The following is a 19,921-nucleotide window of genomic DNA, read 5'->3' as shown; positions in this document are numbered from 1 at the left end:
ATCACATGTGATCAACCATACAACACATACCACAACAGATTTCTTGAACACTTCTTTCAGGAATGAATAATTTTTTCCTGAAGGTATACGTATTTCTGGAAGTAAGCTGAACCAAAGCACTCTACTAATCCTGACTTCTGACACTGGGAGGCTGCCTACTCTCCACAAAGGAAAACTAAGTATTTATCCCTGAATTACAGCACAGCACATCACAGATTTACCTCCATCAGCCATTAAGAGTAGGTTCTTAGGGAAATTTCACCCAAGCTAGTACATCCTGCTCATGAACTGATCTGTGGGAAAAGCAGCCTAGTCTCAATGCAGCAGCTGCTGTAGAAACATGGGATGTCTGAGAAAGAGCTGCTCTGCTTGCTTCAGCAGGTGCAGATACTGCCAACTTGCAACACTGCTGCACCTGAGCAGACAAGGACACCAGTCATGCACAAGGCACACAAACAGAAACCAACCCCTAATGACAGCATTTCCTGAACTATTCTTTCAATTACAAACAATGATGCTGCTCCTTCCATTAATAAGATTCAACTGCAAGTTCACTAAACATGTGCTTTGACAAAATCCAGAATCCCTTCTGCCAAACTGCATTTCTTCACTTCTCAGGGAGACTGTTCTATGTCTCCATGTCACAATGCTACAAAAGCTGTTAAAAGGAAGACCTTTATTAGATGTGACTAACAATGTAAAGGACTCTAGTTTCTAACATTTTTTCTAAGTCATGTTTTTCTCTCCAACTTTTACTTGAGGGAAGGCTTGTGGTACAGGAGTGAGTAAAAGGAAAATATAAAATGAGATTTATTGCCTGAATTTTTTGAGCTGTAACCTGCTATTTCACATACTCAGACTTGGACCAAAACATCACTGTACTGGCAGTCAATGAACATATATTGGGAAAAAAAAGTAGACCCTCTTCCCACAAGGTTACAATTTAAATGAAATGCAGTTTAAAAAAAAAGGAAGTCAAACTATATTTTGTAACATCTAAACAAATTATTGATTTTGTACATGGTTTTATTGATATCACTGTAGTAACCAACAAAACCAAGAAAATACAAAGGGAAGGAGATAACCTCACCACATAGTTTCTATAATATTAATACTGGGCTATATGATAAAAAGGATTATCTTAATTTGATAGCAGTATTTTTGGATTGGTATTGAAGGACATTCTGGATGGCAGAGATCTGCAGTCTCCTTGTTGGCAAGCAGCTGGAATTGCAGCAATGATGCAATTTTTGTGTAGCTGTCAAACAAGGGACCCTCTCACTGTGTTAGCTGGATTCCTTCTTTGTTGTCATTGTTCTGATCCAATTAGTCACTGCTTTCAAGTTAAGGGATACCACTGATTGCACTGAAATAGATACAAGAATAACAGAAACATACACAGATGATACAAGAGGAAGAATGTAAATATTTTTTATGTGAAATACCTCAGCAAGCCAATTGCACACTTTAAGTAAACTTTACTTGCACCGAAACAACACAAAGCAATCAAAGAGTCTGTGTTGATTCATTACATATCAGAAATGTGAGAGATGAAACTGAACTAATCCAGGAATCTGACACTATGAGTAAGCTCACCATGGAGGCTGTTTTAGCTGCCTTATACAACAACATATTGAAAGTTCATGAAGATGATGGAAGGTCTGGAGCATGTATCATCTGAGAAAAAGCTGAGAGAGCTAAGACTGCTCAGCCTGGAAAAGGCTCAGGGGCATTTCATCAATGCCTGTAAATATGTGAAGAGATGATGCAAAGGAGACAGAGCCAGGCTCTTTTCAGTGGTGCCCAGTGGCAATGGGTACACAGTGAAACACAGGAGGTTCCCTACAAACACCAGGAAACAGTTTTCACTGTGAAGGTGACTGGGTGGTGACACAGGTTGTCCAGGGTGGCTGTGGAGCTTCCCTCCTTAGAAATACTTAAAAGCCATCTGGACTCTTGTCCAGACCATCCACTCATTCAGGACTTTGCACCTGGATGCTGTTATGGTGCAAGAGAAGGGATGCCATATTGTGGTTTGACATAAGGCTCCTTACACTGCAATTCAAACATCAAACACACCCTCAGAACAAGGCTGGGGCATGGAGCAATAGATTCTAAAATGCTGAGATGAATAATACAGAGGTGCCCTTGATCTTCCGGAGAACAGAAATGCTGATGACATGCCAGCAACAGCAAAACTGCTTGTGCCCAACATAAAACAGTGGAAAATCCTTTCCAATATATTCTAATCTGTGCATGCCTCCAGGTCCCATTCACTTCTTTGCAGCTGGTACAGTTAGAAAAATACTGAGTTATGAAACATACTGAATTATGAAATGTCACTGCCTACTTTTCTGAGCACTGGTATGCGCATAACTTCTGTGTTAACTGAAATCTAGTTCACCCCTCTCCTTTGTAGTGGCTTAGGGCTCAGTTCACTAAAGAAAAAACTGCAAGCTTATATGTTGAAAAAATAAACAGTAGAAATGAACATATTTGTCCAGAAATTATCCTGCAGGGTATGTCTACACTGCCCAATACATCTGAGATCTCTGGGTTGGTGCCAGTGCGGGAGATATCAGACCTGGCATTGCTATGTTAGGGCAGAGTATCATGCAATACATTTATCCCAAACCAGGCAGCTCTGCTGCTTCCCCTGTCCAGTCTTGTAATGGAACTGGCTTTGACATCCCTATGTTGCACTAGTTGAAGTAGGGAATGAATGATGTGTTTTATTAAATTCAAAATATAAGCATGCTTTTTTAATTCCATGGCCAACAACATTCTTTGATGGCTGAGTTAAAGAGTTGCCTACTACGTAAATTATTTGAAACGATCAAATGATTGATCATGAGAATTAAAAGAATGCTTACCATATCAGCTATTCAAGATTAATTTATGTGTAGTGCTGCTTTTTTACTATCATTTTGATAATAAATGTGGACTTTGTCTTTGCATTAAAAAAATCCAGCTTAACTATGCTTGGTAACATGCTGGTAATTCTCAATTTCTGATGACATTACAGTCAATAGGATTTTTGTACTGATTTCAAAGAGTTTATATATATCAACAAGTTGTTAGAATTTTGCAATCACTATTTCTCACCTCTTTTCTCAATAAGAACAATTACATGAATGTGGAAAGAAGTAATGTACTGCAGATTTGCACAACAGCTGTGAATTGATGGCTATTTCAATTGATGTTATGTATTTACTGCAAATGTTATTGCTTACTAAAAAAAAAATTAGATACTCTAACAAATCCAGCATGAAGACTGTGAGTTACATGACAATAGTACACCCTGTCTTCAGTTTAGAAAAAGATTTAAAACAAGTGGGACTTGCCAAACAGAAAAGTATGGGCTTCTCATTAGTCAGGCAGGGACATTCTGACTTGCCACACAGATCGATTCATTCCTATCTGAAGTTTATGTTTTAATTCCTATTAATTTTCATCCTCTACACTCACAGGCTGTCACAAACATTAACAGCAGGTGGACAATCAAAGCATTCCACCCCTCCCCATCCCTCTTCTCTCCTTCTTCAGCCCACTAAGCTCAGATGAGGTTATATGACCATGCCACTTTCTTCTGCTGACAGCCCCTCAGCAGCAAGCTTTAACTCTAGGTCTTAGGAATACAAAGGAGTAACAGCTTTTCATCAGCTCTTGATTTTTCAGCTGCTGGTTTTCTTTGCTCAAGCATTAAGGTTTGACAGTAGCATAGTAACACCCAGCAACAAGAAATGCAAAACATTCTCTGTGTAAACAGTGCCTATTTTCTTCCTCCCTTGCTTCCCATTTTACCTCTTTGTTTTTCACTTGCTATCCCTCTGCCCCATAGTAGTTTTTTCTCCACTTCATCATCTCTTTTCCTGCTCCACACTCTACATTGTCTTCAAAATATTAGGAGTGCAGAGCTGAGCCCTAAAAGCAAATATGGATCTGATACCCAGCATCTGGTCATAATTAAGGCAGACATGCCTCAGATGTAAAAGCAAAGGGAAAAACATTGCTTCAGACAGGTTCACTCTCTCCAAACACTTACTCTGTTCCTGTGTTTAACCTACATGAAGAATGCAATTTTGAGGAACATCTCATGCAAAAAGTAAGAAAGAAAATAAAGCTCATGATCAGGCTTCTACGGAATCCCTTTCCAGTGAAAATGTCTCAAGTTTTACCACACTGTCTTCCCTCCAAATATCTTTTTTCTTTTTTTCATGCCCTTCCATGCATTTCTTAATGCCACAGACTAAATTCCTCACTCTCAAGTCCTTCCTACATCCACATCTTCTTCCTCATTGCAGTCCTCTTCAGTCTCTATAAAACTTTAGGGAATATGGTCTAGTTGATGATGATATGGTCTTGATGATGATCCAGCAAGCACTGGAGGGCATTCACACAACTAGTAAGGAGTTCAGAAGCAGTGCACACCACTAATGTCAACAGCACACACCCAAGTAATTCCTCTCAAATAGGGACTATAGACCTAAAATACTATTAAGGTGATAATTAATAAACCCATTTAGAAATAATCTTCATAATCCACTTCGTTTTTTCACAACTGTCATGAGCAGAAAACATTTTGAAACACTAAGCAAATTCTAAGTAACCTACAGAGGACACTATTCTTATTCTGCTGCATCACTGAAGGCCATTCTAATACATTTTCTCACCCCTCAAAAAGGTGATTTACTACATAAACTGCATCATAAACTAGATGTAAAAAAACAAGGGCCACAAATTAATAGCATGTGTTTATATCACAATACTCACTAAATTCTCATTTGAACCTGCGGCTTCCTCAGTACATCAGCTATCAGTATTTTTAACATTTCTAGATCAGGCTTATTGGAAAAAGCTGGTTTTGCCAGAGATAATAATGCAAGACACTTACCCAGTTGTGTAAGGTATATTTATTCCCCCTAGATTTATGCTTTCACATCCAACAATGAAGAGTGTTGAAAAGCACAGCAGAGACACACCACTGCAGATCATAGCCAACTTTGCAGACTCTCTTGCACCGAGTTTCAACTTTTTTATAATGTAGCCACCTAGGACAATACCAACACCAGCACTTGGGACAATAATCACACCTGCCAGGAAGAAGTTCAAACAACATTAAAACAGGACCTAAAGAAATGGCATAAAACATAAATATTGGTTTCATTCCGTAATTAGATGACTGCAAATACTGCACTAAGATCTCCATTGTCTGATTCTCCACTAGCAAACTGAGTCAGACTTTTCAAACCTCTGGAATGTTGTCAAAGAATTTATAAAAGCCTCCTTATCATATTAACAGTGGCCGAAGCACTATAAGAGAACTATTGTACTTGCAAGCAGAAACATTGTTTTGTATTTACTTTAGAATGGGGAGAAAGGCTACATATAAGCCCAATTCTCCCACTGAAATTGGATGAGGAAATCCAGATTTGGACACAAATCTCCCTCCTCCCATTCTCATGTGTAATTCCAGCAAAGCACAAGTGCCAATCTCAAGCAGGACCCCAGAACCCTGCCACCCTGGGAGTGCACACCCAAGCCTGGCTGCAAATTCTGCCTTCTGGACTCAAGCTGAATAGCACTTTCCCAGGTAACCTGCATCAGGACAAGAGGAAATGGCCTCAAGCTGGGCCAGGGGAGGTTCAGGAGGTGGGCATTAGAAAGAGTGGTTAACCATTGGCATCGGCTGCTCAGGGAGGTGGTGGAGTCACTATCCCTGGAGGTGCTCAAGAAATGACCAGAAGTGGCACTTGGTGCTGATTTATTGACATGATGGTATTTGGTCAAAGGTTGGAGTTGATGATCTTGGAGGTCTTTTCCAACCTTGAGTCTATGATTCCATGGCTCCTACCTCAGCATTCCAATTCATCTCTCCACAGATATGTGGAGTGCAAACTGATCAAACACAATTTAAAAAATTAAGATAATACAATTAGGGTAAGTGTAAGACACAAAGACATGCCTATGAAACTTCTGCTGCTGCAGTTCAGCAACATATGACCAGGACTTGTCAGGTCCTGAGGTGGTGGTAAATTCAGCAAATGTCTTGCACTGTTCTTCCCTTGTCTATTGCTTCTCACTGACATGTAAGAAGGTCATTAATTAAAGGCTTTGCCAATAAAGATACATTCCATATAAACATGGAATTTGAACTACTTTTGGCAGCTGCATCTACAGAGATGCTAAACTTTATGATCCAAATTGCTAGAGATGTTGGTCTCTTACAAGAAGCCAGTAAAATAATCACTTGCAAATACTTTAACAACTATTGCAAAGCATACTCATTCTCTGCTAGTATGTGAAAGGGACATTTATCAAAATGTTGAGATTGTAAAAGCAAAAAAGAGGGGAAAACAGCTGACATCTTAATTATCCTGCCATCACCAATGACATTATAGAATAAAATATCATTTCAGGGGGAAGATTCTAAACAATAAGTCTTCACAGAATCAAAACCAGTCTTTTTTCCAAGAGCAGAAATTAAATGTAGAAGCTGCTCCAGTTCAAGACAAGAAATTTGGCGCACAGTGTTTTTAGATGATGATAAATGCCAGGCTTGTTTTAAAACTGAAGGAAATTGAGGCTTAATTAAAGAATTGCTGCTTAGAAGACAAAAAGTTGCCAGTAAAATCTTTCCATGAAGAGATTCAGGAAGTACATGTACTTAGCTGGCAATGTGCATATTAAGCATAGATGTATAATGTAAATAACATATAAATTATCCTTTTACTAACCAGAACATTGTGAACTTGTCATATCTTACTTTATTAGCCAGTAGCAATCTAATACAGAATTTCCAAGTTTCCCTTTCCCATCCTTTCTACAAAAAATATTTATAAAATTAACAACTGTTGACTTCAGTGCTAAGTTTAAGAGCTGGGATTGTGGAAGCAGCAATCACTTGTCCTTGTTGCACATCCAGCCTGATATATTTCACCTTCTTCTTTGGGATCATTTTAATAGTCTTTATCAAGTAATTTACAACAGAGGAAACAACAGATGTTAATAACTTCACACTTCAGGAAGATCACACTAGTTTCACATCTGTTAATGTACTGCCTGTTGAGTCTTTCTCCTGGCAAGAATATTTCTGGTTTATCTTGAGAATGAAGTAAGTTATGGTGCAGCCATCCCATCAAAACTCATTACAGTAAAACTCCTGCATGTGTAGCTACCCTAAGCTTCAAAAAGCACCACAGTCCCATGAGTCAGTGTTTCCTCCTTATATGCAGAACACAGGGATTTCATGCCCTGAAGAATATCTCATCCCAGAAACTCTCAAATAGAAAGCACCACAGGGTGCTTCTTTGACTTTTCTCCTCCCCACTCTAGAAATTCCTTGCATTTCTTCCAACCACTTCAAGTGACAAATTCTTCCCCTGTGAGGTCTATGTGCCTTCCTTCTTCCTTCTGCTACTTTTTGCCCTTTTTTGACAGATGCTCCTGGGCAGCTTCATCCCATATTTCACCTGTGTCCCCACAATTCACTCCACTCCATCATTCCTAGGGCACAGTGTCTAGAAATATGAGGGAAGAAAGAACTGCCCAGCAATTAGCAGTTATTCTGCATGAGAAGCACTATGGAGAATTTAAAAAGATCATTATAAAGACAAATGTCTTTGACGCAGCTAGAAGAGAAGGAAACTCATCTGCATGACACAGGCCCTGACTGCACAATATTTTGGCCTCTAGTAGCCACGTTCTCATCTCTCTCAGTCAAAGTGTGAAGCTTAAAATTTTGTGGTCTGTAGCTCTGTTAAAAGTTGGACATGGCTGTACATTGGTAAAGCAGGGGTCTCCTGAAATGACAAGTAGGAGAGAATTTGGGGAGTTCTGACTAGACTAGATTGTTGTCTCAGTGTAAAGGAGGAGAAAACCACTACCCTGGAGGAGAGAGATAAGTGAAGGATGGGACAGATAAACAACTTTTCACTAAGGAGAAAAAAATATAAAGATATTTTAAAGATCAAATAGGAAGCAAAATTCACAGGAAATAAGAACAGTGTTAAGAGACCTGTTAAAGCACACAACTTGCAGTCATGTCTATGTTTTTTCTAGGTTGCTTTTGTTGATTTTTTCCCCCTTGGAGCTCATCAACAAATGAGAAAACATCTGCCTAGGCCTATGCAAAACCAAAAAAAAAATCCAGCCCTTTAACAATATAAATGGGTTCCCATCTTACTAAATACATATCACAAACATCAAAAAATAGTCTGCATATCTAACCAAATGCAGAAAGCTGGATCCAATCACCTGTTTGAACAAACATGCTTTGGTTCACTCCTAATTAACTCATTGTATTAGCCAAAGCCAACCTTGCAAGGTAACACTATGTGGCAATGCCTTACCAGTGTAGATGCTGGCATTGGAAGCTGGGATGCCAAACTGTGACTCGATGAACTTGGGAATGAAGGTAATAAAAGCTGTGACAATGGCACTCTCAGCTGTGTATGACAAACTCACAAAAAGGAATGTCATGTTGCTTAAGATCCTGACAGCTGCTCTTGGAAGCTCTATAAAATGACAAAAATGACAAACAAATGTTATAAACACTGAGTGAGAAACAAAAGCAAACTGAAACAGAACCAACTGATTTTCTTTGAGACACTGGCAATAATGGCTTGCTAGCAGCTGGTACATTTGCTAGACAGAAGGGAGAGTGCATACTTGGGATTGCAACCCTTGCTCCTTGTTCTGACCCCATCTCACTGCCTCACTCAGGGCCACAGTCCCACTTGGCACAAACACAACTGAGGTGTGTATTCAAAAACCATCTGAAAGAACAGATAGTAACAACACAACAGAAAGAAAAACAGCAATAAAATGTAGAAATTTTGGAATTACTCTGATATCTTGAATTTTTTTGTGAGATAACACATACCACACTGCTGAACTGACAGTACTGAGATTTGCACTCCATAGGAGGAAAGAAGATCCTACACTCCCCCTGTTATTCTCTGCTTCAAGGACCATGCTTGGAAAGCTGGGGTAATAATAATATTCTAATTTGAAAGGGGAACCAAAATATTTTTAGTTAAACATTTTTATACATTATTTAAAAGCATTTACAATTATGCAAAGCATAATGAAAAAATTACATCAATGATATCACAGAATCTCAACATACATTACATACAACTCAATAGTCTCAGAAGGGATAAAGCAATCAATTAAAAATGAGAGTACATCATTAACTTAAATTGAAAAAGTATTCATAGATGTTGCAATTATTCTCAAATCAAATATCAAACCCCCGTGAAATTCAGGACTGTAGTTAAATTAAACATTTACATACTTTTAATTTAGTCCTGCAGTGATGTCAAATTATCATCACCCTATTCAGCACTTAATTTTTTTCAGATAAGATGCCGTGATTTTAAACACGTCTTCTTTTCCTTGGGGCTTCTTTACACCAGATCAAATTTTTTTCAAGTGTTGTATCTACTATAGTTCAGATTTTTTTCATTTGCTTTTCACTTGGTACTGAAATAGAATAGTGCTTGAATCAAAGCCAGTTGAATTCAATGACAAGAGCACCCATTAGAAATACATGTTGAGCAGGAACAACTGAGAATTCTACTGATGTTAAAAGATGTCAAGACAAAAATCTGTCTCACTTTCTCCACTGACTCCAGTAGGTTATCTGTATAAAACCAAACATAATTTCATTTGTCATGTCAAAACCTGTCAAACTGCAAATTAGCACTTAAGCTGTCTGACTGCATCCAGTATTAGCTTATGCCAGTTGTCAAAATTTATACTGAATTCATTATGACTACTAGGTTTATAATTTTAATGCAGTCAAATGCTCTCCTGCTACATCTATGAAGAAACTTATATTAAATGTTAAATACAAAGATTGGTGGAAATAACTAATGAATAAATTATATTAAGAAGCAATCATGTATTTTAATGTTTTTACCACCTACAGATTTTAAAAATAAAAAAAAGGTGGTACTGTTTGCAATAGAAACAACAGGAGCAAACAGTTATGACCATGTTGATGATGCTGTGAGAAAGGAGTCAGGAAGCAGAAAGAAGGATTGGTACTGCTGGATGGAAACTGAGCTACTTAGTGGCAGCAGCTCACCTGAGTTTAAAATGTGGGAGAAAATAAGGTATCATCACAGAAAGATAATTTTATTAGGATGATGAACTGAGTGTTCTTTGTAGAAATTTATTGGGAGTTCTTGTCCGAGAGCTGAACTCAAGGTCTTTGCTAAACTGATTATTTTAAAGAGTCTCGTCCAGACATCATAATACGTGGTATAGTTTGCCCTTCCTGGTAAAAACTGAGCTTCAGGAAAATGTCTGCTTTAGAATTTTCAGTCAACTAGAGAATTAATTTGGCAAAGAACTGCAGAGCTAATGAACATTTTGCTCCGGTGTTTGTATGTAGAATTGTATTTCTGTTGACTCCTACTTACATCTCATCTGAGCACTCAGGCTAAAGGTCATATTCATTTCAAAACTAATTAGTATTTTGAAATGGGATTTTTCCTGTTAAGTAGATAAAACTTAATGTCTTGGAATAAGCACAAGTTCTCTTATACTCATGTGAGGGGCTCTTCAGAGAACAGCTTTGCTGATTACTATAAATTTTGGCATGAAATAAAGAGTTTATTTCTGCATGCCACATTAATGCATGCCACCTGGATCACTTAAGAGTTGATCTTCATGGTTTATAAACAGCAATTGTCTGGCATACAAAGGGAAGTTGCTATATAGTAAGAAACTTGGAAATAAAAACACACATTCAGAGTTAGACTTTCCCTGATTCCCTCCCATGATCACTATCAAACCTTGTGTTGGCAGCACTTATGCTACACTTCTGAATCTAAAAACCTATACTAAAAAAGTACTATTAAGTAAATCATTATCTTTCAACCACAATAACTGTAGCAAAAAGCAAGAACGCTAAAAACTTTAAGGATCCTGTAGACTACATAATCAATCACGCTCTTAAAACATCTCTATGTCAAATTATTTTTGTGTGGCTAGGTTTTGATTTCAAGGCCATTATTAAATCTGTCAGGTTAGATTTTTTTGGAAAGACATCTTCAAAAGACATTGCATATTTTTGCAAATTTGCATCAGAAACAAACCTACAGAAATTGCAATTTCCCTCATTCTGTTATCTAAACTAAAAAACCTCTATCAATGACACTCCTAGAACTAAATCAATATTTTAGCATGGCTGCAAACATGTTTGTATTTCTGTGCAGTAACTCAAATTTTAACATACCATCTTTTTTTTCTTTTTCCCCCAATAACTAGTATATAACTAAGAGTAAATTGAAACCTTCCTTGCTGGACTGGTTTACTAGACTACTGGCAATTTTCTTCCTTTCATGGTCTTTGACAGTATTTTTTCTTGGGTCAGTATTCATTTTTCTTTCACTCGTGTGGTGGACCATTGCTTGATTCATGGCAAGGGAAAAGCAGAAGAAAAATCTGCAAGTAATACAAGTATTCACAAATATTTCTCTAAGCAAAGCACTATAAACAGAATTTCAATAAAAACTCAGTTATGACTTCACCTCCTTTTTCAACATTTAATATAGTTTCTTTTATCCCTGTTCCTGCACACCCAGCCCAGGGCAATGCAATGAATACAATCAGGTGAATAAATCATTCCAGTCTACAGCAGTGTCATTCTGCAGTCCATCAGAAACTTGTCAGGGTGAGGCAAACACTGGCCAGAAGCCCTCCCCTCTGCTAGTGCTCCCAGTCTAGACAGCACTACCCAAGCCTGCAGCTTTGGAGAGGGCTGGCTCTGCACCCAGGTCTCAGGAGCAGCTTCCACTCTTGTGCACTACAAAGCAGGGCCAAGATTTGAGACAGAACCTCTGGTTTGTTTATCAGAATGGAAACTAGCAAAATGACACACAACTATGTCAAATATATCCTGAATGGAGCTAATCGCTAACCTCCAGAACAGTATTTTGCCAGTTCGTTATCTACTCACACACCATTTAAACAACTTCATTCAATTCTCAGGACAGGCCTTAAGAACCTGGCTGGTGGCTGGATCATTGAACAGTCCCTAATAGCCCATCAAGAGAGGAAGGGTTCAGAGCCAGTTTGATATGATTATTATTTATTTTAATTTGATTTAGAGCAGGTCCTCAAGACCCCAGTTAGTACTGCTCATCACTACATGGAGCTATGCCAATCTTTTCTATTTTGAGCTCTTCAGGACAGCCTAAGAAAGGCCAAGAGGGAATTGCCTTGCTCAAGTGTCATTGCAGGATCTCCTGCATGCCATGGTCTGCTGAACTCTCTGACATTCACAGTGCCCACCAAGTGCCCCTACACACAGCCCTCTGTCTCCTCCTCCTCTTCTGATGCCTGTCAACTGATCTTCAGGTAGCACAGAAACTCCACTCCAGTTCCTTGGCAAAGCACTTCAGTGGGCTTTTCCTGCAACCACAGGCCCCTCAGGAGTTTTATTTCTCTCTGCTGATGCCCTGACAAACATTATTATCCTGTCTCTGCCCCTCACAGGAACTGACCCAGAAAGGCATAGGACAGCTGGTAGATGTGACAAGCCAGACAGGAATATTCTACATTTAAGAAAGGGCTGTACATAGGGACAAAACAAAAAAACTCCAAAGGCTACAAAATACATGTAATTAATTAATTAATTATTTGATTCAGATTAGATCAGCCTTTTATAAGTAATATATACATTTGCTTTCTTTACACTGCTCCTTTATGCAATTGCACAGTAAGTTTCATTATAGTGGTAAGTGAAAGGGACTGCAGATACAATTTGCATGGTACAAAACCCTAAGGGTATGTAGGTAATAAATGAAAACAGTAGTTTTGTCTGCTCTGATTCATGTATTATCTGTACATATGGAATTGAATCCTGGTTTATTCACTATAAAACTCCTCTAGCTCACGTAATCTACACTACCTCTATTTTTCCCAATAAACTACAACCAATTTTCTTCCTCCTGTGACCTACTTAACTCTTTTATTTAGTACTTTTGACACCTGACTCAGAAGCATTCTTCAGCTCACATTTTCTACTTGAAACATAAGTAAGAAAAGACTGAATTCCAAGCCCTTGCAACTTGAAACAAGTGAAAAAGCAAAGTTGTATCTGTATTTTTATCTGATTTCAGCTCTGCCATGGGCCAAAATAAAGCTCAGATCACTGAAGTTTGAGGCTACTTGTGGATGGAGCCAGTTTTGGTTTCTTTCTCCAGCTTATACTGGCAGTCAGTGCAGAAAAAAAGACTCATGACTTTTTGATACCTTTTCATTCACCTAGAGAATTAATTAGGAAATTAGAACAAGTTACAACAAGACAAAAATCATTTTGCCAGGCTTCCCAGGTAAGATGACCTTATTTTGGAAGAAGAAAACAGTTACTGTCCTTACCAAAGCTGCATAAATTTCAGAGATTTGATGGATGGCACTGACCTCTGTCATGGCAGACTATGACATCATTGATATTTATTAGTATAGAACAGAAGATATGACCTATTAAATCAACAGTCTCCTGTCTACTGCCTAAGTGGAGTTTCTGCCCACAGTGCTATAAAAAGATGAAGCACTGAAATTCGAAGTATAAAATGTTCACTGCATCTCAGAAAAAGCAATGCTGAATGATTTAGACACATATGATCCCTTTTTCCTTCCCATTATAAACAAAATTACCTCAGCTGAGAAGCTTGAGGCATGATCTTATTTCATAAAGCCACTTAAACTGGAAAAATAATTAAATGATAGTGCATTCCTGCTGCAGGCCTTCTTTGCTAGAGTAACTGACACTGAATGGGAAAGCTATTATCAGCTTATAGAAAAATACTTTTTCTGCTTATCTGAACTAGCTTGCTATCTTTCTGGCATGTTTCTTTTCCCTGTTCCACATGGGGAAGTTTCTCCTCTAAAGAAAACTAAAAGTTTTGTGCAGTAAAAGTTCTAGTTTGGCAGCTCCATTAATATATTCATATAGAATTTTATAAAATGTATGTTATACATCTAGGCAGATACATACCAAAGAAACAATAAGACATACAGAAGTTTTTATTTTTGTAAAAAACAGTCCTAGAAAACATTCTCCCAAACAATTACTTGTTTTTTCTGTACCTGCTGTGCCTGTAGGGACAACATGACCTGGAAGGTGAAATGATGTATCAGAGAACCTGCATCAGCAAACCCACCGAGATGCAGTTCATCTGTACACCTGTATCTTCACCAGGCACACCTAAGGGTGAAGCAGTCCCTCTCTGGACATTGCCTGCAATCATTAGGAACGAGTCCAGCAAAGACTAGACTCCCTCAATTCCCTGTGTTACTGGGAAAATCTTGACAGGGCTACCCCTGAATTACTTCCACTAAACAGAGGCCAGATAAAACCCACAACTAGTTGTGTGGATTGATGAGAAAATGGACTCACAAATAGAGTCTAGAGACTAGAGTCTTTAAAGGAGGAAGGAACACGTTTTTTTTGCTTCTCCATCACATTTTCAACCACTTTGCCAAAAGGGAAAACATGATCTGAAAGATCTAGTATTTGAGGTTCACTTTGCTTGCCTTGTACCTTAAGAAGCTGATTTGTAAGCTAAAAAAAATCACACCAAGAAAGTTCTGGTATCCTCTTTTTTCTTTACTTCTGTAGAAATTAACAGTAACTTCAGGTACCCTGAGAGAACCGGTGTAAATATAATACAGAGCAAATCAGTATGTAGATGTGCAAACATAACTTTAAATTACACTGGGTTTAGCCTAAAAACAGCTGATTTTGATATGCCTATGCCTTATCACTCACTCAGCATAAAGAGTGATCATAAATGTTTCATTAGAAAGTCTGCCAATCATTATAGCCTGGACTTATATCCATGTAAAGAGTAACACTAATGTCTATTCAAACAAGCATTTAGAAGATTGAGTTCAAATTATGTCTGATGGTACAATAGATATTTCATAGCTTCTCCTAGTTCCAGCTGCATTTATCAGGCTACCATGGAATGGCACAACCAGCATTTGCATCATAGAATCCAAGGAGGACACAACAGCACTAACAACACAATGGCAATGAGGCACATTCACTCTTGTCCTATACTATTCAATTTTATGCTACTGTTGAGTCTGTATTGTCAATTTGAATTTTATATGCTTCACATTAATCAATTTGCAGCAACACTGCTCTTCTTCCCCAGACAACTTGACAATGATTATTACTTACTGTTAGATTTTACAGTAATGGCTACTCCTTGAAAAAAATTAAAATCTCTACGACTTGTCAATCTTTTGATCTCTTCACATTTCAATATTAGCACAGGTTTTATTTGTCTTAGCCTTCAGAAAATAGTTTGCAGTACAAAACAGACAGGAAAGGAATATGAAATAAATAATCTTTCTCTATGAACTTACCCAAATACATGAATGTATTTGAACTCACATACCAGAATTCCTTCTACTTGTTTCAATTACACTGTGGAAGAGCACTTTATTCCACAAAGTTCAGCTTACAAAGCAAGTGTGACAATTACAAATTCTAAGATGCATAAATACATGTGGGAAGTGTCCTGTAACTATAGGAAATAGCCTACCTGTTTGTTACAGGTGCACAAACACTGACAATTCAAGAAAAAGAATGTCTTACAATCATTGCTGCACCCTGTCATTTTAGAGGATAAGCATCTATTAAAATCTCAATAGCAAAAAATAATAGCAAATATATGGTGTCAAAACTGCCTTCAATTACACCCATACAATCCTGGATGACCCTGCACACAAAATCTAAAGCATTTACAAATTAAAAACAAACTTTACCTTTAACATTCTCTCCAAATCCCATAGAGGCAGAAACTGAACTGTCTGTTTCTGTTTTGCTACTTGTTTTCTCTTTCATCACATCATCATCACTTGAAACGTCATCAGAATTAATCTTCTTTTTCTTTTTTTTATGTCGAGGAGGGAGCTTTTTCGGAAAGGTAAACATGGGAAATATCACAAGGAGCATAGCAATAGCACAAAGGAGAAATCCACTCCACCTAATGCCAGGAAAACAGGAATGGAAACAAAAGTAAACACATTACATGTAACAAAAAAACCAAAGTTACTGTTAGAGGGTGCACTGGCTGGAAAGACACATTTGCAAAATATGAAAAACTGGCACTGAGAGTACAGAATTGGAGTGGGGGACAACCTTCACTGCACTAAATACCTTAATCAGAAGATGTTTCTGTTGGCTTATTTACTGAAAGAAAGTAACTTTTAAAAAGCAAGACATATACCTTCGTCTACAATTGCTTTAAAACTATGTCTTCCTAATTTTAATAATCAATACTTGTTACCTTATTTTGATGAAAATAAACTACAAACTTTAACAAAAAGCTCAAATGCTATTTCTACTACTATAACACAGAGAAATAAAAGAGATTCTCCTCTCACATCTACTGTCACTTCTTCTAAACTTAGTTCTGTTATTTCTATTCAAATATATTTGAATATTTATCCAGAACCCACCAAATTTTATTAGTGTCAGCTTTAAGTTACCAAAAATTTTCAGTTTTGGTAATTTTTCAATACTGAGTGATGAGAATTAGATTTCACTTTGACTTAGCCTTTCACAGATAATTCCCAGTAAAGCAATATAGTATTTCTATGGAGAACATAGAAAAAGCTATCCATGTCATGAGAAGATAAAATATCCTGATAGATACATCAGGGCTAAATCTGTTCTGCTTTCCACTGCCTACCTCTCACTGCCCTGACTGTCCAATCCTCTCCTCTCACAAATGAAGAGTTCCCAAAGCTTAAATGTAAACAACTGATGGGCTACAATTCATGCCAAGGTTTATGCTCAAAACTCTGTTCTGTGACTGCAACCTGAAATAGCCTTCACAAAGAATTTCTTCTTCTCTCCATCTGTCTTTTAAATATGGGATATAAAAACAACCCTGAAATGATCCCTTGTCTCTCACGGATGACCTGGGACATACCCACAGAAGGGACAATGTGTGGGATACAGAGCAGAGCTCTCCAGCTGCATACAGTTGTCCTCCCTGCAGCCAAAAAAGCTTCATGGGCTTCACCTCAGCACCACAGATGGGCAAAAGGGCTGCACTAAAAGGTTCTGTAGAGTTAACTCGAGTCAGCAGCCAGAACACTGATAGCAGAGTGTCAGATAACATCATTTCTCGTCTAATAGTGAAAGACTAAGGGAAACATAACCTCACATAGCTGGTTCTATAAAGAAGGACAACCTCAGAATCCATCCGCAAACTTCTTACATACTGGAAGTGCAGTTTTCACTACAGACTCATCTCGTTGTACCAGGTTTACATGGCAAGGTTTTGGTAGCACGGTGGGGACTGCAGGGGTGCTTCTCTGAGAAGATGCCATGAACTGTCCCATGTTTGACAGAGATAGCCCCAGACAATTTTAAAATAGATCCACACTACCCAGTGCTGAGCCTATCAGAATGATTGTGGCACCTTGGTGTTCACTTACTTAAGAAAGTGAAAAAACCACACAGCAACTGTGTAAGTGAAACAGCCCTGCAGACCCAAGGTGAGAGAAGAAGGGGAGAAGGAGCTCCAAGTGTAGAGATTCACCTGTAGGACAACATGGTATTCACCTCCAGACTGTGGGGAATCCACACTGGAGCAGGCTCAAGCAGGAATTGTGGCCTGTGGAGAAGAGCCCTGACTCGAGCTGGTTTTCAGGCAGGACATGTCACCCAGGGGGGATGTTTCAGGCTGGAATATTCTGTTCCTGGAGGACTGCACCCCACAGAAAGGACCTGTGCTGGACCAGTTAATAAAAGACTGTCTGAAGCAGAGAAGGGGCAACAGAGACAAGGTGTTACAAACTGACCACAACCCCCCTTCCACAGCCCACTGCATCACTCCAGCAGAGGATGTAGAAGAGTCAGGAGCGAAGCTGAGCTTTGGGAGAAGGAAGGAGTGGGTTGGAAGTGCTTGTAGGTTTCTTTTTCATTCTTTCTATCCCACTCTGTTATTAATTGGTGATAAATTGATTTCCCTGCATCAAGTCTACTTGGCCCATGATAGTAACTAGTGAGGGTTTTCCCTGTCCTTATCTCGATCTATGAGCTTTCCATCATATTTTTTCCCTGTTCTGCTGAGGAAGAGGAGTGAGACAGTTTGGTGGGCACCTGGCAGCCAGCCAAAGCCAACCCACCACACAAATCTACGCTGGTATTTGGAAGTTCCAGTGAAGTCAATCATGTTACTATAACAGCCAACCACAATTACAGCTTTTTCATCTCAAATCAAATTTCCAGAATCACGGCAAGTTGACCTGGCCGGATGCCAGGTGCCCACCAAAGCCATTCTCATCACTTCCCACCCTCAGCAGGACAGGGAAGAGAAATGTAATGAAAAGCTCCCATTAGCTGCAGGGGAATCTCTGCTCTGGCACAAGGAGCATCTCCACCTCCTCCTCCTTCTTCTTCAATGACATTGGAGTCTGCAGAGCTGTTTCTACCACATAGTCTCATTCTACTCTCTTCTGACTGCTGCTGGTGTTGCACACATCTTTTTGTCTCCCTCTTCTTAAATCTGCTATCCTAAAGATGCTACCACAACCACTGATGGTGTCATCCTTGGCCAGCCTCCTCTTGGAGGCAGCTGACATGGCCTCTCTCAGGCAGAGGTGAAGCTTCTGGCAGCCTCTCACAGAAGCCACCCCTGTAGCCCTCCCACTACCAAAACCTTGCCATACAAACCCAATAAAAGAACAATTTTTATACATTTTTGTACTACTTTACAATACTAATGATATATTTGTTCAAATTTTAAAACATTTTAAATTCTGAGTAGATAGGATTTCTTGCACAAGAAACAAAAAGCATTTGGTCTCATATTTGTAATGCAAAGATATTGCAAATTTTATTTTTTAATGAAGACAAATTCATACACAATGCTTTGCATGGTAAATGATTACACACAGGCAAAAAAACAAATAAACAGCCATGTGTAACACTGTTTTTATTAGAAGCTTACAGGAAGCTTTTGCAAGGCAAATATAAGTGACTGAAAGTTTTGACTAATTTTGATATTATGTAAACAGAAAATCCTCCATTCATTTTAGCTGATAACATACATGGATTAGAAAGCAGACTTTTAGGAGGATTAGTCAGCACTGTCAGACAGAATAAATCCATAGTCTGTATAAAAATGTAGCAACATCCCTTTCAGGATCTCAAAGGCAGAAGCTGCAAAGGCACTGATCAAAGAACGAATCTGTGGCAATAATATGCAGAAATCTGCAGCCACACACTCAGGAGGAAACAGCAAAGGAGACAGGGCCTGTAATGTAGTACCATATGAAATTCAAATCTAAAGGGACCGTTATGACAGCATACCAAATGCTGGAGATGTCACAAATGCAGCACTGGATGCAATTATCTCACCATCTACAACTTCCTGAAGAAATATCAAAGAATTGGAAAACAGACAAAATACTGTATCAAAAATAGTAAGGACACCTACAATGGGAAATTGGGAGGTCAGAACAAGAGCTTAATTTATTTAAGTAATTTAATTAATTTTAAAAACCCTTGATTTTCGGTCTTCTGAAGCCAAAGAAAATATGCAGAAGAATACCTCAAAGGCATCCGCACAAGCCCTAGGACCTCAAATAAAGCAATTAAAGCTAAGGAAAGACCAGACAATGCTGAAGGAATTCCTTTAAACTTCTTGTGTGGAATGTTGATGAAAGACTATATAGCAAGATCCAAGTATTAAACAGATTTTGAACTAGGAAAACACTCAGAAAAGCATCAGCAAAAGAAAATTTGTTTCAAAGCACCTGACAGACTGCCAAGGGCTACTCACAACTAATGAGGTTCCTATACAGCACATTAACAGTTCTCAAAGACAACAACATGATGAATGATTTCTAACAGATATCCCTACAGTGACCACAT

The 19,921-nt window shown here is 38.4% G+C and overlaps 1 protein-coding gene across 1 annotated transcript in view; it reads right to left on the bottom strand.

Moving 5' to 3' along the window:
- SLCO5A1 (solute carrier organic anion transporter family member 5A1) overlaps positions 1 to 19,921 on the bottom strand; it is a 73,163-nt gene that overhangs the window by 19,415 nt on the left and 33,827 nt on the right. Inside the window, exons 3-5 of the mRNA XM_031503737.2 lie at positions 15,796 to 16,016; positions 8,352 to 8,516; positions 4,895 to 5,093 (exon numbers count right to left, since the gene is read on the bottom strand). Coding sequence (XP_031359597.2) covers positions 4,895 to 5,093; positions 8,352 to 8,516; positions 15,796 to 16,016 — 585 coding nt within the window. The remainder of the gene's footprint in view (positions 1 to 4,894; positions 5,094 to 8,351; positions 8,517 to 15,795; positions 16,017 to 19,921) is intronic.

The sequence above is a fragment of the Lonchura striata genome, chromosome 1, assembly GCF_046129695.1.
Source record: "Lonchura striata isolate bLonStr1 chromosome 1, bLonStr1.mat, whole genome shotgun sequence".
NCBI lineage: Eukaryota > Metazoa > Chordata > Aves > Passeriformes > Estrildidae > Lonchura > Lonchura striata.
This window is presented reverse-complemented; position numbering and strand designations above follow the sequence as displayed.